Source organism: Aspergillus lentulus, assembly GCF_001445615.1.
Source record: "Aspergillus lentulus DNA, contig: Alt04, strain: IFM 54703, whole genome shotgun sequence".
Classification (NCBI taxonomy): domain Eukaryota; kingdom Fungi; phylum Ascomycota; class Eurotiomycetes; order Eurotiales; family Aspergillaceae; genus Aspergillus; species Aspergillus lentulus.
The window spans coordinates 2,134,799-2,154,264 of record NW_028322122.1 but is presented as its reverse complement, the minus strand read 5'-3'; the positions used below and the strand labels follow the sequence as shown (position 1 = coordinate 2,154,264).

At 51.7% G+C, this 19,466-nt stretch overlaps 7 protein-coding genes across 7 annotated transcripts; 3 read left to right on the top strand and 4 right to left on the bottom strand.

Moving 5' to 3' along the window:
* Nucleotides 1-5,181: 5,181 nt before the first annotated feature.
* Nucleotides 5,182-8,290, top strand: ALT_2000 (plasma-membrane proton-efflux P-type ATPase; the record flags this gene model as incomplete). The annotated part of the gene is made up of 3 exons (XM_033557988.2): nucleotides 5,182-5,572; nucleotides 5,647-5,870; nucleotides 5,936-8,290. 3 exons carry the CDS (start codon nucleotides 5,182-5,184, stop codon nucleotides 8,288-8,290), a joined length of 2,970 nt encoding a protein of 989 aa, XP_033413879.1.
* Nucleotides 8,291-10,276: 1,986 nt separating this feature from the next.
* On the top strand, nucleotides 10,277-11,513 carry ALT_1999 (putative pectin methylesterase; the record flags this gene model as incomplete). The annotated part of the gene is made up of 2 exons (XM_033557989.2): nucleotides 10,277-10,891; nucleotides 10,950-11,513. The coding sequence occupies 2 exons, from the start codon at nucleotides 10,277-10,279 to the stop codon at nucleotides 11,511-11,513; spliced, it is 1,179 nt and encodes a 392-aa protein (XP_033413880.2).
* Nucleotides 11,514-11,588: 75 nt separating this feature from the next.
* ALT_1998 (uncharacterized protein) lies at nucleotides 11,589-12,191 on the bottom strand (the record flags this gene model as incomplete). Its single annotated transcript, XM_033557990.2, has 1 exon — nucleotides 11,589-12,191. The coding sequence occupies one exon, from the start codon at nucleotides 12,189-12,191 to the stop codon at nucleotides 11,589-11,591; it is 603 nt and encodes a 200-aa protein (XP_033413881.2).
* Nucleotides 12,192-12,667: 476 nt separating this feature from the next.
* On the bottom strand, nucleotides 12,668-13,582 carry ALT_1997 (transcription elongation factor DST1; the record flags this gene model as incomplete). The annotated part of the gene is made up of 1 exon (XM_033557991.2): nucleotides 12,668-13,582. The coding sequence occupies one exon, from the start codon at nucleotides 13,580-13,582 to the stop codon at nucleotides 12,668-12,670; it is 915 nt and encodes a 304-aa protein (XP_033413882.1).
* A 1,189-nt stretch (nucleotides 13,583-14,771) lies between these two features.
* On the bottom strand, nucleotides 14,772-16,034 carry ALT_1996 (GTPase-activating protein RNA1; the record flags this gene model as incomplete). The annotated part of the gene is made up of 1 exon (XM_033557992.2): nucleotides 14,772-16,034. One exon carries the CDS (start codon nucleotides 16,032-16,034, stop codon nucleotides 14,772-14,774), a length of 1,263 nt encoding a protein of 420 aa, XP_033413883.2.
* Nucleotides 16,035-16,492: 458 nt separating this feature from the next.
* On the top strand, nucleotides 16,493-16,906 carry ALT_1995 (copper metallochaperone COX17; the record flags this gene model as incomplete). Its single annotated transcript, XM_033557993.1, has 3 exons — nucleotides 16,493-16,520; nucleotides 16,642-16,703; nucleotides 16,766-16,906. The coding sequence occupies 3 exons, from the start codon at nucleotides 16,493-16,495 to the stop codon at nucleotides 16,904-16,906; spliced, it is 231 nt and encodes a 76-aa protein (XP_033413884.1).
* Nucleotides 16,907-17,354: 448 nt separating this feature from the next.
* On the bottom strand, nucleotides 17,355-19,255 carry ALT_1994 (dolichyl-P-Glc:Man(9)GlcNAc(2)-PP-dolichol alpha-1,3-glucosyltransferase ALG6; the record flags this gene model as incomplete). Its single annotated transcript, XM_033557994.2, has 3 exons — nucleotides 17,355-18,738; nucleotides 18,796-18,958; nucleotides 19,024-19,255. 3 exons carry the CDS (start codon nucleotides 19,253-19,255, stop codon nucleotides 17,355-17,357), a joined length of 1,779 nt encoding a protein of 592 aa, XP_033413885.2.
* Between the last annotated feature and the right edge of the window lie 211 nt (nucleotides 19,256-19,466).

Here is a 19,466-nt window from a genome sequence, read left to right as displayed (position 1 = left end):
ATATCAGGGTGCAGGCCAAATTCTTACTACACGTTATCAAACCGCTCGTTCCACGGCTCAATGTGGAGAGTTACTATTCAAGACGCTTCGAGCCTTTGTAGCTTGCGGTGTTGTTTGGATATCTCCACTCCCAGCTCCATACATTTGCATTGTAGCGTCCTATGAGAGAGGACGAGAGTCAGCCCTGTACCATTGTTTCGTAAGCCTAGCTACATACTACTCTAGTCTACTATGATAATGTGGTAGACATCATATTCAATATCATATATATTAATATGAGGCAACGTCGCTATGACCATGACGACGGTTTCACTTCACGAGCAAAAATAAGATGGCTGGGATGGCCGGCAACCATCCGCCGATGATGGCATCCTGAGTGATCGCCCGACCATTACCTCCTGTTCTCTTGGCTGACGTGGGTGCATTACTCTGCCGTGCGCGCTCTTACTCTGCTAGGTAAGGAAAGGCCGATACTGATGAGAATCCCCCAGAAAGTTGATCGAAAAAGGTGCAGTAACAGGATTAGGTCTGCAGGTCACTGGCCGTGGCTGATTTGTTTGTTTAGGGGGCTGTTGCGCACGGGGCTACCTAAGGATGGAGCGTCGACAAGCTGACTGACGACGACCATTTTTCATCCGTTTGCCTTGGATTGTTGGATCATTCTCTGGTGGAAGACTTGGACAGTAAGAAATTTAGCTTCTCACCGTTATCCATGCAGTGACAGGAAAGAGTTATTGATGATACCCAAATGGACGCAATAAACAACTTTGCTGGTTCTTCGGAGCAGAAGTGTCTCATGCAACCCAGACCTCCAGCTAGCTAATAATAATCTCACTAATTAATATCGCTCATTAGCCTAACCTCTTCAATCGTAGTGCCACTAACTCAAGACTGACGAGTCCGAGCTCCTCCGTCCAGAACTTGACTATTCCGCCTGGATGCATCATGATTCATTAATATTGCTTCGTGCCAGCCGCGGAAAGCGCCGGCCAAACCGAACTTGGTAAGATGTTTCATCAGAGGCTAGGAACGACGGGATCGCTTTTTTATTTCGGAGTATTGCCGTGTAGATAGTTATTATTGTTGCTCTGGGTTGTATCTTGCTGCTGCATGCGATTGAATCCAGCTAGATACTCCGTAGTCTTGAATATACTTACCTTTTGTAGCGGTCGCCATCCCAAGTAGGCTCACCGTGCGAAATTTGGACCGTCAGAGCTAGCTACTACGGAGTAGTAGCGATGAGGGATATCCCCACGGCAATTGACTTCGAGACTAGAGTATGCCAGTCGTGGAGCCGTCAAGAGTCAGGATTCAGGGGTATCCCAGAGTCGGAGATCGAAGCTGAAGACCCTAGAGTCAGTCGGCTTTGACCCTCAAAGCGAATAGAACGGTGCCAGCTCAACAACCGTCGTAATCTGCGACTGGACTTGAGTTGCAGGAGAAGATGGCCACGCGATTGTCTTGTCATCTGTCATGGTCGGCCAGCTGCCTATTGCTTTTTTGACTGCATCGGACCCTTGAAAACCTGGGGCTGGGTTTGGGGGTAGCGAAAAAGAAAACATGACGAACCGTCTAGCCTTTTGAATCCCCTCATTTTCCTACAAGGCAGACAATAGGTAGCAATCTGAACCAAGATCTGGTAGGCGAAGAACAAGGGATTATTTTAAGCATAGAAAAGGTTATTTTCGTTCGCAATGACCCATCCCGCACCATGACTTGGAATAGGCATCTATATTTGAACGACAGGAGCCACCGGACAGCCAGTGACAGCTCTCCAGACTCCGGCCTTCTCCGGATTCCTGGAGACTGGAGATAGTGACCGTGCAGTGCTCATAAAAACCTGGGGATACTAAGGTATATACTTGGCGATATACTGAAATCCAACCACCACCGTTGGCTGAACTGCTGCCATCACCTATGATGAGACAAGCCTTATGCGCGATGAAAGCTTGATGAGATTTGGGCTTCACTACGATCATGGAACTTCCATGTTCCACATTGCCTGGAGCGGTAATGGGAAGCAGAGACAAGATTTACAGGCCAGAAGAAATAAAAAAGTCTCCGAATTACGAGCGAGCAGATGCACGGTGTCAGCCGATGTCGAAAGTAAAGACGTGGAGGTGACGAGATCATGGCAATGGCATATGCATGGAATCCTCCCAGTCAGTGTCAGCCCTGGGAGGCAACTGGTTTGACGTCGCCGTTCTGATAAGAGGTTGAAGACCATAGTCAAAGATTTTTTTTCCTTTTGCTCCCTTTTTTTACTTTCCTTTTTTTTGTTGCCGTATCCCGACCAACTTACGGTGTAGATACTGCATGGAGAAAATTCGGATTCTGTCGAGCGTTGGCTGGCGTCTATATCGTTATGATGACGGCAAACTCGGTACCTCAGCTTAATCGTGGATGGTCGGAATGCCCATGAGCGAGCAATCAGAATGGGTGCGCTACCGGATAGAGAGATAGGTAGTAGAAGTACACAGTCCTCCAGAGCGATGTCCGCCACCACCAACATCATCCATCGAGGTTATCTGGCAGGGATCTTTAGCAACCCTTGTCTCTAGTCTCCGGGCACCGGTACAGAAGTACAAAGTGTCTACATGTGCTCTGCACCCTTCCAAGATTCTATGTGGCCCATGCCAGCGTCAACTTGTCAACCAGATGGTTTGACATCGTCGGCACAGTCAAACGAAAGTTTGCCAGCCCTCTCAGCCAAGGGAAAAAGTGTCACAGACATGCACTCTGCACTCTTTGATCCGAGGAGATATATCATAGGTAGCAATGACGGCCAAACTACGGAGCTCAATCACCTGCCATGAAATCATTTGTCTCAAGTAAAAGGAACAGCGCTGATTTGCTCGCATTCAGCCTTTGACTTTTGTAGCTACTTGTCCGGAGTAGTGGCCGATTGAGTCCGTCAGTGCTTGTCCAAGCAAATCAAATGCGGATCATATCTCAATAGTAATACCAATAGTACCTACTATGACTACAGGGAAATAATCGGAGACGACCCAAGAGAAGCCTCTCTCGAGGCCTTGTGGGCTGGGCCCAACTTGTCCACCACTCAGATAAAATGACGCTCGTGGGCGTGGGAAAATGCACTCCACGAGACAAGGCGGTACGAAACTCAATCAGGATTAGACAGATGGGCGATTGGTGCAAGGAAAAATAAGGAGGGGTGGAGGGGTCTGGGTGACCAGTCATTGCACGCACACAGAGCGATCGACCCTGGGTTGAGTTTTAGTCTGATGTCGAGGAAAGTTGGTTAAACCATTTAAATTAAGAGTACCTGTTTGGGCCGTGGTGACAATGGTACTGCGTGCGTGGCCATACGGCAAAAGTCCTAGAGATAACGAAGCTGATAAAGAATAATAATACTCACGACAAATAATGATTATCCTGGATGACATAATGTATTTTATTTTTGTATGGGTATGTACTGTGTACAGCTGAAACAGTGCTCTACCTTTTAGAAACCGGGCACGTTCTGAATGGCATCACATCAAGCCATGTCAATTGAATCGTTATTGGCATCGCTGATTTATCGAAAGCCAAAAGACACCTACGGTATTTACGTACAAGATAGTCGACGCAATCGTCATCATCGGCCAGGGAAAAGTGTTTGTTTTGACCATACCTGGCGGAACTTGGTTGAGGAAAAGGCCCTCCTACCCCTTGCGTTCCTATCTTACTGAACTCGTGGTTCCAAGATCGGGTAGGACGGCCCTGCGTCCTGTGGTACCGGTAACCGCAGGTATTTCGGTACGGTGCCCTGGCATCGGACCATAACACTGGAAGAAGAAATATGTTGGTATGGGTTTGCTCTGTTTGTTTTCTTGCTCCAAAGACTACCAGGTAAGTACAACATTTTTCCCTGTGCAAGGGAATGAAGGATGACCTCAATGTCCGACTGTCACGCTGCATAGCTAGACAACAAAATGATGAGACCACATTTTAGTCCAACAATAATAAGCTGATAGCGTCTTCTTGTCCCTTTCCCGTACTTCAGCGGTCTCCAATTTCTGTTGCAAATAGTCATGAATAGGATTTCTAGGCGTTAGGTCATGATACTGAAGGCGCGTCTCAGACCTCATCCGCAGAGTCAAGAAAATCGCGCATAGTTAAGATGAGGGAAAGATGATGTTGGATGGGCAAAATTAACGAGAAGCCAGCCGCAGACGGTAACCAGTCATACCGTATGGAATTTCGTTTCGCCTATTCCGAGATAGGCTTGATCGAGCTGGCTGGCCGATATTCCCGACGGTATCTTACAATCATGTATCACAGATGTAATGCTAGCAGAGTCCTCATTCACCCGAAGACTGTGCCCCAGATGTTCTTCTACTCCGTACTGTCCGTATGGAGTCGGATTTACCGTAATGGTCTGGAGGGTGGAGGATTTTGGGGGGGGCGAACTCGGCAGTCGGCACCGATCCGCCGCTCTACGAAGCAACAGACGATACGAGTGCATCGTGCATAGGAGAGTGAGCAATGATGCTACAGAGCGCTGTACCGCTGGTAAGATAGTACCATATCATTGTGATCTTTAAGGAAAAGTCAGGTTTTGCGGCATGTCGAGCCTAAACCGCATTTAGCAAAGGATCCACTTTGCCCGGTTGGAGAAGAAGCCCGCAGAGAAGGAAAAGAAGGCAAAGGAAAAAGCCGGGCGTACCATTAAGCACAAATCGTGTGTGCGAGGGAAACAAGAGGATGGGAGAAAAGGAAGAGGTAAAAAAAGTCCAGAAAAAAAAAAGGCGTGAAAAAAACAATCCGAGGAGGCAAAAGAGCCATATTCACTCTAAACCTTCGAGAGGGTGTGGGCTATACAGGCTAAACCTTATCCGGTCGCACTACTCCATCGACAACAAGGATTTATTTTTCCCTTTTTAATTAATAAAAAAAAAAGAAAAAAAGAAAAAGAAAAAAGAAAAGGAAAAAAAAAGTGGGTTTACGCACAGGGAAGGTCGCCCGTTAGAGCTCGGGAGACGTGTTTGTGCTGCTCCCATGCAAATCCCCCCAAATATTAAAGGATACATTCTCCCGTCCCCCCTCGCCTTCATTCCCCTCCTCTTTCTCCTTCTTTTCTTCTCTATAGGAATATTCCGACTCTTGCCATTCCTGCCATTTCTTGTTTGCATCTGCTCATATCGTTGGGTTCCAAAGGCTTTGTGAGCCGAAGCAACAATGGCGGAGCGGAGGATCTCCTATGCTCCCGACGTGGAGAATGGTGACCATTCTCGTCACGCTGAAAATGAAGGCAACCTCGATGAGTACACTGCTCTGAACCGTTACATCTCGACTGCTCGCGATGGCCGTCGCGGCTCGACCTCCAGTGCCGGTGCTAGAAGCCTCCAGGAGAAGAAGAAGCCCTGGTACGCTTTCTGGAGGAAGGAGGCTGATACTGGCGGCGCCTTTGTCTGCCCCGACGAATGGCTCGAAACCGACCTGCGCACTGGTCTCCCCTCCAGCGAAATTGAGATGCGTCGCAAGAAGGCTGGCTGGAACGAACTGACAACCGAGAAGACCAACTTCTTCGTTCAGTTCATTGGTTACTTCCGTGGTCCTATTCTCTATGGTATGTTACCAATCCTTTCAGGGGCGGAGGACTGTCCTTCCCAAGAGACAATGCTGACGATTGTCATTGTCCAGTTATGGAATTGGCTGTTCTTTTGGCTGCTGGTCTTCGTGACTGGATCGATCTGGGTGTCATTTGCGGTATCCTTATGCTCAACGCTACCGTCGGTTGGTACCAGGAGAAGCAGGCTGCCGACGTTGTCGCCAGTCTTAAGGGTGATATTGCTATGAAGGCTGTTGTTATCCGTGATGGTCAGGAGCAGGAAATCCTGGCTCGTGAGCTGGTTACTGGTGATATTGTGAGTTGACTGATCTCCATATCTTCCAGCGCCTTGACCTGGACTAATTCATCCTTTCATTACAGATCGTTGTTGAGGAAGGTACCGTCATTCCCGCCGATGTTCGCCTGATCTGCGACTACGACAAGCCCGAGATGTTCGAGACCTACAAGGAGTACCTCGCCAGTGCCAACGATGATACCCTCAAGGAGAAGGATGATGAGGACGACGAAGACGGTGGCATCGAGGCCCGTGTTGGTGTCTCCCTCATTGCCGTTGACCAGTCCGCCATCACTGGTGAATCTCTCGCTGTCGACAAGTACATGGCCGACACTTGCTACTATACCACTGGTTGCAAGCGTGGTAAGGCCTACGCCGTCGTTACCGCCACCGCTAAGCAGTCCTTCGTCGGTAAGACCGCTGCTCTCGTGCAGGGTGCCAAGGACCAGGGTCACTTCAAGGCTGTCATGGACAACATCGGTACTACTCTGCTCGTTCTCGTCATGTTCTGGATTCTCGCCGCTTGGATTGGTGGTTTCTACCGTCACCTCAAGATCGCTACTCCTGAGCACGAGGACAACAACCTGCTCCACTACACCCTTATTCTCCTGATTATTGGTGTTCCCGTCGGTCTGCCCGTCGTCACCACCACCACCCTCGCCGTCGGTGCCGCTTACCTTGCCGAGCAGAAGGCCATCGTCCAGAAGCTCACTGCCATTGAGTCTCTTGCTGGTGTCGACATCCTCTGCTCTGACAAGACCGGTACTCTCACTGCTAACCAGCTCTCCATCCGTGAGCCCTACGTCAACGAGGGTGTCGATGTCAACTGGATGATGGCCGTTGCTGCTATTGCCTCCAACCACAACGTCAAGAACCTCGACCCCATTGACAAGGTTACCATCCTTACCCTCCGTCGCTACCCCAAGGCCCGTGAGATTCTCTCCCGCAACTGGGTTACTGAGAAGTACACTCCTTTCGACCCCGTCTCCAAGCGTATCACCACTGTCTGCACTTGCGACGGTGTCCGCTACGTCTGTGCTAAGGGTGCCCCCAAGGCTATCCTGAACATGTCTCAGTGCTCTGAGGAGGAGGCGGCCAAGTTCCGTGAGAAGGCCGCTGAGTTCGCTCGCCGTGGTTTCCGTTCCCTTGGTGTTGCCGTCCAGAAGGAGGGCGAGCCCTGGCAACTGCTCGGCATGTACCCCATGTTCGACCCCCCTCGTGAGGATACTGCCCACACCATCGCTGAGGCTCAGCACCTCGGTCTGTCCGTCAAGATGTTGACTGGTGATGCCCTTGCCATTGCCAAGGAAACCTGCAAGATGCTTGCTCTGAGCACCAAGGTTTACGACTCCGAGCGTTTGATCCACGGTGGTCTTGCCGGCTCTGCCCAGCACGACCTCGTCGAGAAGGCTGATGGTTTCGCTGAGGTCTTCCCCGAGCACAAATACCAGGTCGTCGAGATGTTGCAGCAGCGTGGTCACTTGACTGCCATGACTGGTGACGGTGTCAACGACGCTCCCTCTCTGAAGAAGGCTGACTGTGGTATTGCCGTCGAGGGTTCCACTGAGGCTGCCCAGGCCGCTGCTGATATCGTCTTCCTTGCCCCCGGTCTCAGCACCATCGTCGATGCCATCAAGCTTGCCCGTCAGATCTTCCAGCGTATGAAGGCCTACATTCAGTACCGTATTGCCCTCTGTCTCCACCTTGAGATCTACCTTGTCACCTCCATGATCATCATTGATGAGACCCTCAACTCCGAACTTGTTGTCTTCATCGCCCTGTTCGCTGATCTGGCCACCATCGCCGTTGCCTACGACAATGCCCACTACGAAATGCGCCCTGTCGAGTGGCAATTGCCTAAGATCTGGGTCATCTCCGTCGTCCTCGGTATCTTGCTTGCTGGTGCCACCTGGATCATGCGTGCTGCCCTCTTCCTGAACAACGGTGGTCTCATCCAGAACTTCGGTTCTCCTCAGGAGATGATCTTCCTTGAGGTCGCCCTTACCGAGAACTGGCTCATCTTTGTTACCCGTGGTGGTAAGACCTGGCCTTCTTGGCAGCTGGTTGGCGCCATCTTCGTTGTCGATGTGCTTGCCACCCTCTTCTGTGTCTTCGGCTGGCTCTCCGGTGACTACCGCCAGACCAGCCCTCCCAGCCACGCCGAGTTCTCCGTCAACGGCGATGTCGACATCGTCACCGTCGTTGTTATCTGGGGTTACTCCATTGGTGTCACTATTATCATCGCCGTTGTTTACTACATCCTCACCATCATTCCCGCCCTTGACAACCTCGGCCGTAAGACCCGCTCCAAGGCTGACACCAAGATCGAGAACATGATTGCCCACCTCTCCAAGCTGGCTATCGAGCATGAGACCGATAACAACGGCAAGTCCTACTACACTCTTGGTGCTCGTGCCGAGGTGGAGGAGGAAGATGAGTAGACGCTTGATTACTCACTACTAATTTCTCATCTGGATATCACTTGAGCATACATGCATAGGGCTGGGCTTCGGCTGGTTACCTTTTTTTAACAGTATTATAGACTTTTTTTTTTCTCTCATTTGTCTCTACATAGAGTCAATTCTTTTCTTTACATGTATGTATGTCATTAATAGTGGTAAATTTAGTGAATCAAGCGATTTCAAGAAGTTATTATGTTTCCCCTTATCTCATACTTTCTCGAAATGCTCTTCCAAATTTCCTCTCGAGGTAGCAAATCTACGTGGAGGGGCGCTCGCTTCCAGCCTGCGAAAGCTCCAGTTGAGCTTCAGAGCTACCCCTTTTTTTCCTATTTAGATCGACCGTCGTACCTGCTACGCTCCACTTCTCTTGCATAGTCTCTCCACTTAATGCAGGAACAAGAGCACAAATGCAGCAATTAGCCTGCCACTGCGCGGGTTGCATCCCACTTGGTGCCCGGAGTTCGCCCGAAGGAGCTTCTGCCGAGGTAGCTTCCAGCCTCTCAGCGCCTTGATCTGTAGGATGGATTGATTAAGACGCAGGAACTATCGTCATTCTTGGCAGTAGTGCGCTGTAGCTCCAAGTGCTAGTCTGCTAGAGGGGTAACTGGCTCTCGCCTCGAGCATTAGCTGGTCTAGCGACCTGCCCATTTTGGTGTCTCATTCAGTCGTGCGGGATGGATGCATGACGCACGTCGTAATACTCACTATGGGCTCTCAATTCCACCTGCTTGGTTGCTTCTTTCAGACTTTCTCCACCGGGCTCTGGTGCTTCGTATTGTCTGATTATCGCGGCTGGCGGTCTGACCATATGATGGGCGCTGAGTAGTCCGGATTAATCTGCGCAAGACGCAATATCTGGCTGTAATACTCGCAAATAACCGAGCATGGATGAGCCAAGTGCTGGTAACTTGGTTGAACTGGTTGTAGCTACGGTGCCGTTCGAGCCGGCTTTGCTCAGTTCACCGCATTCTCGTAGAAGCGTATCATTATTTTGTAAAAAGTACGCCCTCGTGCCTCAGGCAGCCAGGCAGCCAGGTACAGGCAAAGTATCCTCCTGTCATCTTCTGCTGACCAGCACCATCACTATACCATCACCATCATACTGGATCTTCATTTGCCGCTGATCAAGCTCAAGTCCTTTTAACGGCGGATGAAACATCATCCATGTCGATGTATCACCGACCCTCGTTCGTGATCATGATAGCATTGAGCCTGTCCTATTGACGGTGGGCGCTGAGACTCGTCTACTATCCTTGCCCCAGGCAATTTAAGTCATCATCAGCAACAATAAATCCGCTTGTTATCTACATGATGCGATACATATGCTGGGACGGCCAAGGCCAACATAGAGCAGAGCCATCCTATTTCTCCGCCTGTGTCTCCGTTGACGCGTAACTGAGGCTTTCCTTTGTAGGCCCTCAGCAGGACACCGTCAAGCTGGAGCCAAATTGAGGAAGAAAGATTCAGCTGCTTGCTTAGACGGACTTATCTTGACATTGATAACGAGAAACAGGCCGCTGTTTGCGCCTCACCGAGGATTTCAAACGTGACAGGCGGAATCCAATTCTCCGTCACCGCTGCAATTGATTTCCGTGCTTTTTCTGGGGAAATCGCCCTGGACAGCGGGGAAGCTTTCCTCCTGCCAGGAGAAGAATCCAAATGCAATTGGCCAATTGATGGTTTGACGTGTCTTCACGAGTCTTCGCCATGCTTATTTTCCCGGTCGATACTCGTCAGTGTACGCGTTCCAAGCACTGACAGCAGCGGAGATACTCTCCCGGCTTGTTCTACTCCAGTCTCTACCCCCGCAATTTCTCCAAATTTCTCCAGACGTACGATTAACGTGTTGGTCATCGTCCGGAGCGAGGAGACTATATAAAAGATGGCCACCTGGGCGACCTTGATGCTCGAGCCCGGACACTCAGCGTCGGGCTTTGTGGGGGAAATCTGCATAGTCAAGACAAAATGAAGTCCTATTTCTTGTTTCTCGCCGTGATCCTGCAGGCAGTGCTTGTACGAACGGCTGCATTGCATTCCTCGTCTCGTCGCACTTGCCAGACGTCGTTGAGGAATTGTCCTGAGGGAACCGTCATCGTCTCAAAGTCTCATCCCAAAGCCCACTTCTCCACCGTCCAGGCTGCTATCCAATCTCTGCCGAATGACAACAGCAAGCAGACCATTTTGATACTGGCAGGAAACTACACCGAGCAGTTGAATGTCACCCGTTCCGGTCCCATAACCCTGCTTGGTCAGACGGACAGTGTCACCGATGCTTCGAAGAACAAGGTCACCATCACTTGGGCCCAAGCGAACCACGACAACACCGGAAAGAGCGTAGATAATGTCTTTTCCAGCGTGCTGGTTGTTGCACCTACACTTGAGGCCAGCTACAGCGGCTCAGGCCCAACGGGGTATCCTGTGCCGGAGGATACTCCATTCGGTAACACCGATTTCAGCGTCTACAACATTGATTTCCGCAACACATGGGCTGATTACTCCGACGGACCGGCGCATGCTCTCAGCTTCAGTCGCGCCAACGGCGGCTTCTACTACTGCGGATTCTACTCTTACCAGGATACTGTATGTCTCTTGCCAAAGCTTCTAGTCGATTGTAGGGATGGACACTGACCATGCACAGGTGTACGTTGGCAAGCTGGGAAACGCCTACTTCTACAAGAACATCATCGCCGGTCAGACCGACTTCCTGTACGGCTTTGGTACCGCCTGGATCCAATCGTCAGATATCCTCCTGCGCAACTGCGGCGGCGGTATCACCGCGTGGAAGGGCACCAACACCACCTTTGAGAACCAGTACGGCGTGTACATAGTCGACTCGACTGTGAGAGCGGCGAACGCCTCTATTGCTCCGGTGATTGCCGGAAAATGTGCTCTAGGCCGGCCATGGAACAGTCTGCACCGGTCCATCTTCGCCAATACCTACGAGGACGGCAGTATCGAGCCAAGCGGCTACATTGACTGGGTCGTCTCCGGCGTGAGCCGGTTCACCAACCAGACAGTCATGGCCGAATACAAGGCGTTTGGACCCGGTTTCAACGCCACCGGTCGTGCAGAAGGCGGGTTCACCATCGTCATGGACAAGAAGCAGTACAAGCGCTACGACTCGCCAGCGAAGGTGTTCCAGACGCCGGACGGCAAGCCTGGGAACATCGGCTGGATCGATTTCCACGCGGATCGCGTCTAGCTTCATTCATGGCAACGTCAAGCTTAGATACCTAGACATACACTGAAATCTATATTACATCAGAATGGTACACGTCTATGCCGTCCCACTCCCACCCGCATATACCCTCTGCCCCTCCCCAATAAGATTCCCATGCCCGCTCCTCGTCCTCTCCATCGACTTTTTCGTCTCCCTCTCCGCCAACTCTTTTTGCACCTCACCCAACTGGTGCGTCCGCGCCAGGTACGCCGCCCCGGTATCAGCCCACACACGGTACTCCTGCACCTTCAACCCGCCCCCTCCCTTCCCCTGATCCTCCGCCAGCCCAATCCGATAACAAAACGTCTCATCCCACCCTTCCCCCGTCTCCTTCCATGTGAACTGCGCCCGCCCCCGCAGCGAAACGGCCATGGAGACTGTATCAACGATCCACTCGTCCTCCCCGTCGAAGCTCATCTTCTCGAAGCTGAGCAGGTCCGCAATGAGCTCGAAGTACCGGCCTACCCCGTCTGTGCCGGTGAATGTGCGGCCCAGGAATGGGGCTAGGACGGGGAGCCCGTGCTCGTGGACCATGGGGAGGGGGTCCGCGGTGAAATGGCTGAGGAGGACCGGGACGGGGGCTGCGGAGGCGAAGGCGTCGCAGAGGGCCAGGGTGGGTTGGATTAGGGAGCTGCGGGTATAGGTTTTTGGGGTGGTCATTTTAACGTTTATTTTTTGGTTTGGGAAGGTCGATGGAATGAATGGGATGTATGCGATGTGTTGTTGTTTGGACTTGGAGGATGCTGTGGAGCGGAGCGGCGTTATAGTGACTTACATAACCATGACGTCTGTATTTACTTGAGCAGTATGGCGAAGAGGATAAACAAAACGCTGTTCTATAGTTCATGAGTAGCAGATTGTCATTGGCTTAAGCCTATTATACCTGTCTACCGTCTTGTCTGCTGCGTGGATGCAGTAGAGATGTCCTCGATCTACTCAATCAGCTAGCACAAAGAGAACCCGAGTTGAAGAGGAACAGAATAATTCAGAATGAAAGTCATCATGGGCTAGCCCTCCCACGCCCACGACGAAACAAAACAACCGTCTTTTACCACTCAAACTCCGTGCCTATCGGCAATAACCAGAAAGGCCCCCGTACGAGGCCAACAGACGAAAAAGAAACACCGAAAACAAAATCACTGCCGCCACGATTTACCACAGTTCATACACGTACAGAACAGCGTCATCGGCTCATCTGCGCTGCGTGTTTGCGCCTCGGTGTAGGTGACCTTGCGTTGTCCGCACTTGCCGCACTGCAGACTGGTGCTGATACTGCGCTCGGCCTGCGCGACCATGGCCTTGTCCATGTTCTCCTTCTGGATTTTGCGCTCCTGCTCGCGCTGTTCCGCCGATTTGAGTTCGTCGTGCGACATCTTCACGAACTGCTCGGGTGTCACTTCGTTCGACAACACGCGCACCCGTAGTGTCGGGTTGGACTTGTTCTTAAGGTTCTGATACAAGCTGCGAATCTTGGTGCGGTATTGCTCCTTCGTCTCCGGGCCCAAAGCGCTAAACGCTGCCGCCTCCACCGCGCAGGCCTTGGACAGCACCGCCCGAGGAGACTCGGTCGAGTTGAGGCACAATCCATCGTACATCAGCCCAATGCAACTATCGCGGATCTTGTTCGAGGTCTGATTGATATCCACCCCGTCCGCCTTCCACGTCCGCTTATCTGGGGGAACGGAGAGTTTCGACATCTTGTCCGATGGGGTTGTCCCGGCAGGCGATGCGGTGCCGTTCTGTGCTGGCCGCGGCGAGCCGCTCGAACGTTGGCTTACGGACGGTGACCCGTTGGCCTTTTGTTTGTTCACCTCGTTCCGCCATTTCGAGACAATCTCGCTGGATAGACGGGCGACTTCCGGTGACTTGTGCTGCTTGAACTTGTTGACGATGATTCCGACGCGGGTCGACCGCAGCAGATCCTCCGTTGCCTTCACTCCAGTCTGCAGCTCCTTGAGCAGTGATACGATGTTGGCTGCGGGCTCGTTCTGGGTGGCGGCTTTCGTCAGGGCCTTCGCCTTGAGCTCAATTTCCTTCGCATCCATTGCCATTTTGACCGATCCCGATCGTAGATTGGATGAAGACAGGGAGGGGACGAGTCGTGAGGGTTGTACCTGCCTCAGTCTTAGCAAACCAGAAGATTAAATAAATCACTTGTAGATGTAGCGCATATTCAAAAAAAGTCAACGAGGTACAAAGTTTAGATGCAATGACAAATGCATAAAATCTGTCGCAAGTGGCTGTAAGCAAATTCAACGAGATTCCTCTGCGACAAGCGTTTGCCATCGCTGTCGCGGCACATCCGGCAGTACGCACGTGCCTTTTAAGACAGCTGTAGCTGCAAATGCTCTCATCACTTGAGCGAGGGACATGCGTGCAATGCCTCATATTAAAGCGCCCAGCTCATTCAGGAAACTGCAAAAAGACACGACGAAAAACCAGTGAAGCAAAGGGAACTGCTGCTTCAACTCACTTCCACGACGTCGAGGTCTTGTGACCCGATAATCAGCGGCTTCGGGGCGAAGTTTCCTGAATTAGAGGGGAAGAGGAGTCTGCGACGGTGCAAGCAAACGCGAGCAACGGAGGGACCGGCGGAATGAGATGAAAATGGCGGAGAACTTGGAGATGATAGACAAGTAATGAAGATGAAGCAATTAGTGAACCTCCGCGCCAAGACCGGCGTTGCTCTTTTCGGAAGTTCCCACGTGCCGAGTACAAAATGTATGGGGTTGTGCCCCTCAGCTTCCATGACAGCTAGAACGAGTATTAAGGCCTCAGAAATGACTACGATTCAGCATGCAATGGCCGTTGTCATCAATTCATTCACTTTTCAACATTATATACATGAGTAGGGGTAGTAACATGCTGCATGGGACAATCAAAGAGGATGAGGGCATAAATCTATCCGAGCATCTGTGCAGTAGAAGACGCAATTAATTAGAACGCTATGGTGAGATCAGCGCATGAATGCAACCTGATATGGCCACTTGTAGTGGTACTTCGAAGCAGGGGAACTCGACGTGAGGGCAGTATTCGACCCAATTTCGGGTCACTGTGGGTGCGATCGGCCGTTCACCCATCATTGTTGGCGCCATATTGCCGCATGTCTTCCTAGACATGCTGATGAGTATGGTCATACATCAATGACCGCTGCGAGATGAGCCTGGTCGCCGCTGAGTTGAGATACAAGACAGGGAAATGAGTCTGCGCAAACAGGTGATCGAGACGGCTCTGTAAAGACTACAGAGCAGTCTTGCCCAGAGCCTCCGCAAGTGCATCGACATCCTTGTCCTGTCTTTGAGCGACCTTCTCGTCTTCCGCCTTCACATTGTCCTTGAGGAACTTGTCCGCCTTGCGCTCCTCCTCTTCTTCGGCCTCTTCCTCGAGTTCCTCTTCCTCTTCCTCTTCACTCTCCTCCTCAAGCTCGTCCAGCTCATCCACACCCCACATGTCCTCCGGATCATCATCGGTGCCGTGCTCCTCCTTGCGCGCCTCCAAAACCTCCTGTAACTCTGTCACATTCGGGTCCTCTTCAAAGAATTTGTTGCCGTTCAGCTCGATGCGGCGAAGAGCCGGAAGAGCGGTCTTCGTAGCGTGCAAGAACAGCTTCACACCTTCGGCTGTAATTTCATTGTACTGCAGACGCAGAGTCTGAATGCTTTGATTCTTGCCCTCTGCCAAAGCCTGAGCGACTTTGACACCACCGCGTGCGGATAGGAGGCAGTCGCCGACGCCGAGTTCACGCAGAGACGGCCACCCAGCCACAACACCGGCGAGAGCAGTAGATCCCATGATGGTGAACGTGTTATCCTGCAAGTCCAAAACCTCCAGGGCGCTCGCGTGACGAAGACCCTCCTTCAAGAGCAGCGAGATACCCTCCTGGCGAATACCATTCTGCGTCATCTTGACGGAGCGGATGCCTGCAGCGTGTACCTTGTACGCACGTGCCCACGCTTCCATACTGCCATTCTCCAGTCGGTTCCGTCCGCAAACAATGCTTTCCAGAAGAGGAATCTCCTCGCCGGCCTTGCGGGCCTCCTCCTTGCGCTCCGCAAGCTTTGTGAGCGCATCGGCAATAAGCGTACCGGCAGCGGGACCCAAGCCGTTGTTATTCAGGATCAGGTGGCGGAGGGGCACGTGGCGGGAGAGGAAGTCGACGAGAGGGGCCTGGGTGTTCAGGCCGAACGCGTTGTCGGAAAGGTTGACGGTGTGGAGAGTTTTGATCTCAAGCAGCGCATTGAGAAGGGCAGTCAGAGCCTGAGGGATCTCGGAAAGCAGGCGGGAGGTGAAGATATCAGCGAGGTCGGCGACTTCGAGGCTCTTCTGCGAAGCAAGTACGGGGGCCAGGCGTTCCGAGGCTGGTACACCGAGGGTGTTACCACCCAGACGAATCTCGGTGAAATCAGTGCTTTCAATCAGCGGCTTGATATGGGCCTCAATATCTTCAGCAGTGTCCAATTTGAGGCCTTTGCCCTCAAGTGAAAAGACCTTTGGAGGGGCCATGGTGGGGTAGTTTCAGGGGCAAGCAAAAAACTGAATAATTAACCAACAATCCAAAGAAATATGACAACTGTGAGAGTTAGTCTGAAAGCACCGCTGATCAGACAGAATAATCTAATAATAGCCAGAGAGACTGCAGGAGGTGATAGTATTCACAGTTCAAATGTGGAGGGGGAAAAGAGAAAATCCTCCGCTATCATTAATATTTATTATTTTGCCTCCTCAAAAAATGCAAACAAAAGGGCCCAGTACCAAAAAAACTTGCCGATCGGCGGCACTCCGGCAATCCACACAGCCCAAATGCGCCGTTTCCGCTCCATCGAAGCCAATTAATCAGCACTCCAACTCCATCGACTGTCATCATCTGCTGCTTCATATCCGTACATAGATCCTCAATCGCTGCCGCACATTCTTCTGCTTCAATCTTTCATATATTTCCACTCAGAAATCAGAAACCCGACATGTCGTGGCTCTTCGGCTCATCCAAAGGTATGCACTCCGAATTCTTCTCCGCAGCTCTCCGGCAGAACTATACCCACGACCACCTATTTCCAATTCCACTCCCCATTCCCCTCGAAGTTCAACTAGAATACTAATATTATTTACGCAGGTGCTGCTGAACAGGCTCCCACTCCTGCAGCTGCTCAGTCAACACCCACCGAGAAACCCAAGGTATGTGGTTGAGCGCATTGCGCCGGGCCCCGAAAGAGCCGATCTGACCATACCATCTCCAGCCCTGCTGCGTCTGCAAGACCGAAAAGTCCGCCCGGGATGACTGCATGTTGTTCTCGAAAACCGATGACCCGGCTCAAGAGTGCAAGCCCCTGATCGAGCAGTACAAGGCCTGCATGGCTGGATACGGGTTCAAGGTTTAAGCTGGTGGTGTCGACTGAACGTGTTGTCCATTGATCTTGCTGGGCAATATACGATGTGCGTCGACTACGCTGGGTTAGGCATGACGTGAACATTTTCTCGGTGTTGATCTAACGCTGAGCAACGGATTGGGAACAATGCGGCTATACTATGGATCAGGTGTTGGGTTATGGGCTACGGTTTGATTTTAGATTGTATATTAGCATTGTTGTACGGAGTTTTTGTTGATGTATACTTATGTACACTAAAGGTATATAGTCGTCTGGCAAGGCGTCTGTCAGACAAGGGAATAGAACATCTCTCCTTGACTCGGGACGTACAAGGTAGAAAGGAATGACAATCGGATCTTCACCCGTCTCAGGGTTATAAAATACATTCGAAAGTATGAAAGTATAATGGGTATCATTTGAGAAATTTTAAAGGACTGGGACCGCTGATCCTCCCCGGCTATCATTGCTTCTTTTTCCGGCTCTCCTCTTCTGCCGCCTTGCGATCAATCTGCCAGCATTGCGTGATCAGTCTCCACATACACCACAGGTAAGCAATGCCAAATCCTCCCGCGCCAATCAAGACGTTGAGCACCACCCATAAATCGGGCTTGCCCTCCGGTGGAGGCACAAATGCGTCGAGGAGATGCCAAACGATCATGGCAAGGTAGAAGCAGAAATGCAGAAGTTTCGTGAGTATGCGAGGCTCGGAGACAGGACTCGATTCGCCCACGGGGGGTCGGCTGCGATATGTCTCAAAGGAAGTTGGTGGAAGACCCATCAGATAGGCCCAGAGGCCAGTCATGACGAAGTACGGGACCCGGAGTTCGTCGCGCTTGAGAAGAGGATACATGGTCCAGCAGCCAAGGACATTGGCCCATCCAACCCAAGCCCGAGTGTCTTTACTCAAGCCGCCATCATTTGCAAGAAGGAGTGTCATGGGAAGCAAGGGCAACAGCACACTCTTTTCATGAACCTGGAAGGAGAAAAGGAAGAAACCCCAAGCTACGCTGGCCAAAGCAGGGAGCAGTAGCGATGCTCGCGGGTGACGGAAAATTATCCCACAAGGAACTATAATCGACGCCAGTGTGGCGCCAAGTGAGACCCGCTGGAGAAGGCTCGCCTCGAACCGATGAAGCTTGTAGAACGTGTGGATGGCGCACCAGGCGTTGGCGACCTTGTCTTCAAACAAACCACGGGCGAATGGGAACACACGGTGGATGATTTGCATCAGCTGAAAGATAGTTGCGTACAGAAACGAGTCCTTTGACAGCTTGATGGGTAGAGCCTGGAGCAGAGGAGGCTCCGGAGAAGCACTCAGATAGCCTCGAGCTTCGGCATTGGTTGCGGCGACAAGCAGCGGGGCAAACAATAGCGCGAATGCGAGGACGGTGATGATGGCAATGTTCAGAAGACGAAGAATGCGTATCCTGGGGAAGGTGCAAACGCCTAGAAGAAAGGCGAACATGACAGGGGCGTAATAGAGGGCCATCTGCTTGAAGCCCAAGGCGCCCACAAAGAAGAGACAAGTCCACAGCATCCGTCCGGCCAATATAGCATCCAAACTTGCGACAACAAGCCCCAGCATCACGGTATTATATTGAAAATGGCCATGATCGATGAGAATGGTTGCGGGTTGCAGTAGAATCGCGACGAGGGCAATTGAAGTGGACCAGGCTGGAACACCTTGCATCCGAGTATAACGACGAAGGAAGTTAACGACGGCCGGGATGTAGACAAGATACTCGGAAACGATCACGGTTCCGCGCATGAAGACCTTCAATCTTGGATCCTCAAAGCCGCGCGAATCATCTAGGGCAAACCAGGAGGGGTCAAGAGCGCTTCCACTACTGATTGTCAGCAACGAACGCCTTCCTCATAACATGTCCCAGGAACCCACGTACATCTTCCCCAGCAGCCAGCTATGGTATGCCGTCAGAGGTGGGTAATCAAGTCCCCAGTATTGCAAGTCGTAGAGATACCATTTCGACATGGGCAGGTGAATGGTGAGCTCCATCCAGTGTCTTTGCGCTTCGAAATCACCATGCATCGGAGGCACCTGGAAACCTGCATCTATACGTCAGCCGCACGTACTTGGACGCATATTCCCAACATCCAGGCATTGCACAAACCAGAGTAGCCCCATAGACTGACAGCCCAACGGAAGAGGCCTACCACCATAAGGATCAGAGGTAGCACCAGCCATTGGGATACACCAGCTCGGGCAGCCCACAGAAATGAGACGAGAGGGAACGCAGGGGATGATTTTCCACCCTCAGCTTCAAGAATGAGGGAGTTATTCGAGCCAGTGGGATACTTTCTCCTCTTCCGTGGCCGATGAGATGAAGGGGTCGGAGGAGCCATGGTGGTAAGACAGCAGCAGTATCACCTGTCTCCCATTGGCTCACTATATGCCGTCTCCGAAGAAGAGAGATCCGATAGTAGGAGCGTGAGGAATGCCCCGTAGTAGTCGAATAAACAGTTTGGGGTAGAGAAGCGGTGGTCTTCTGCGGAGGTGGAACTTGAAGCTAGTACCAGCAAGTGACACTCTGGTTCCCGCGACGGCCGCGTGCTC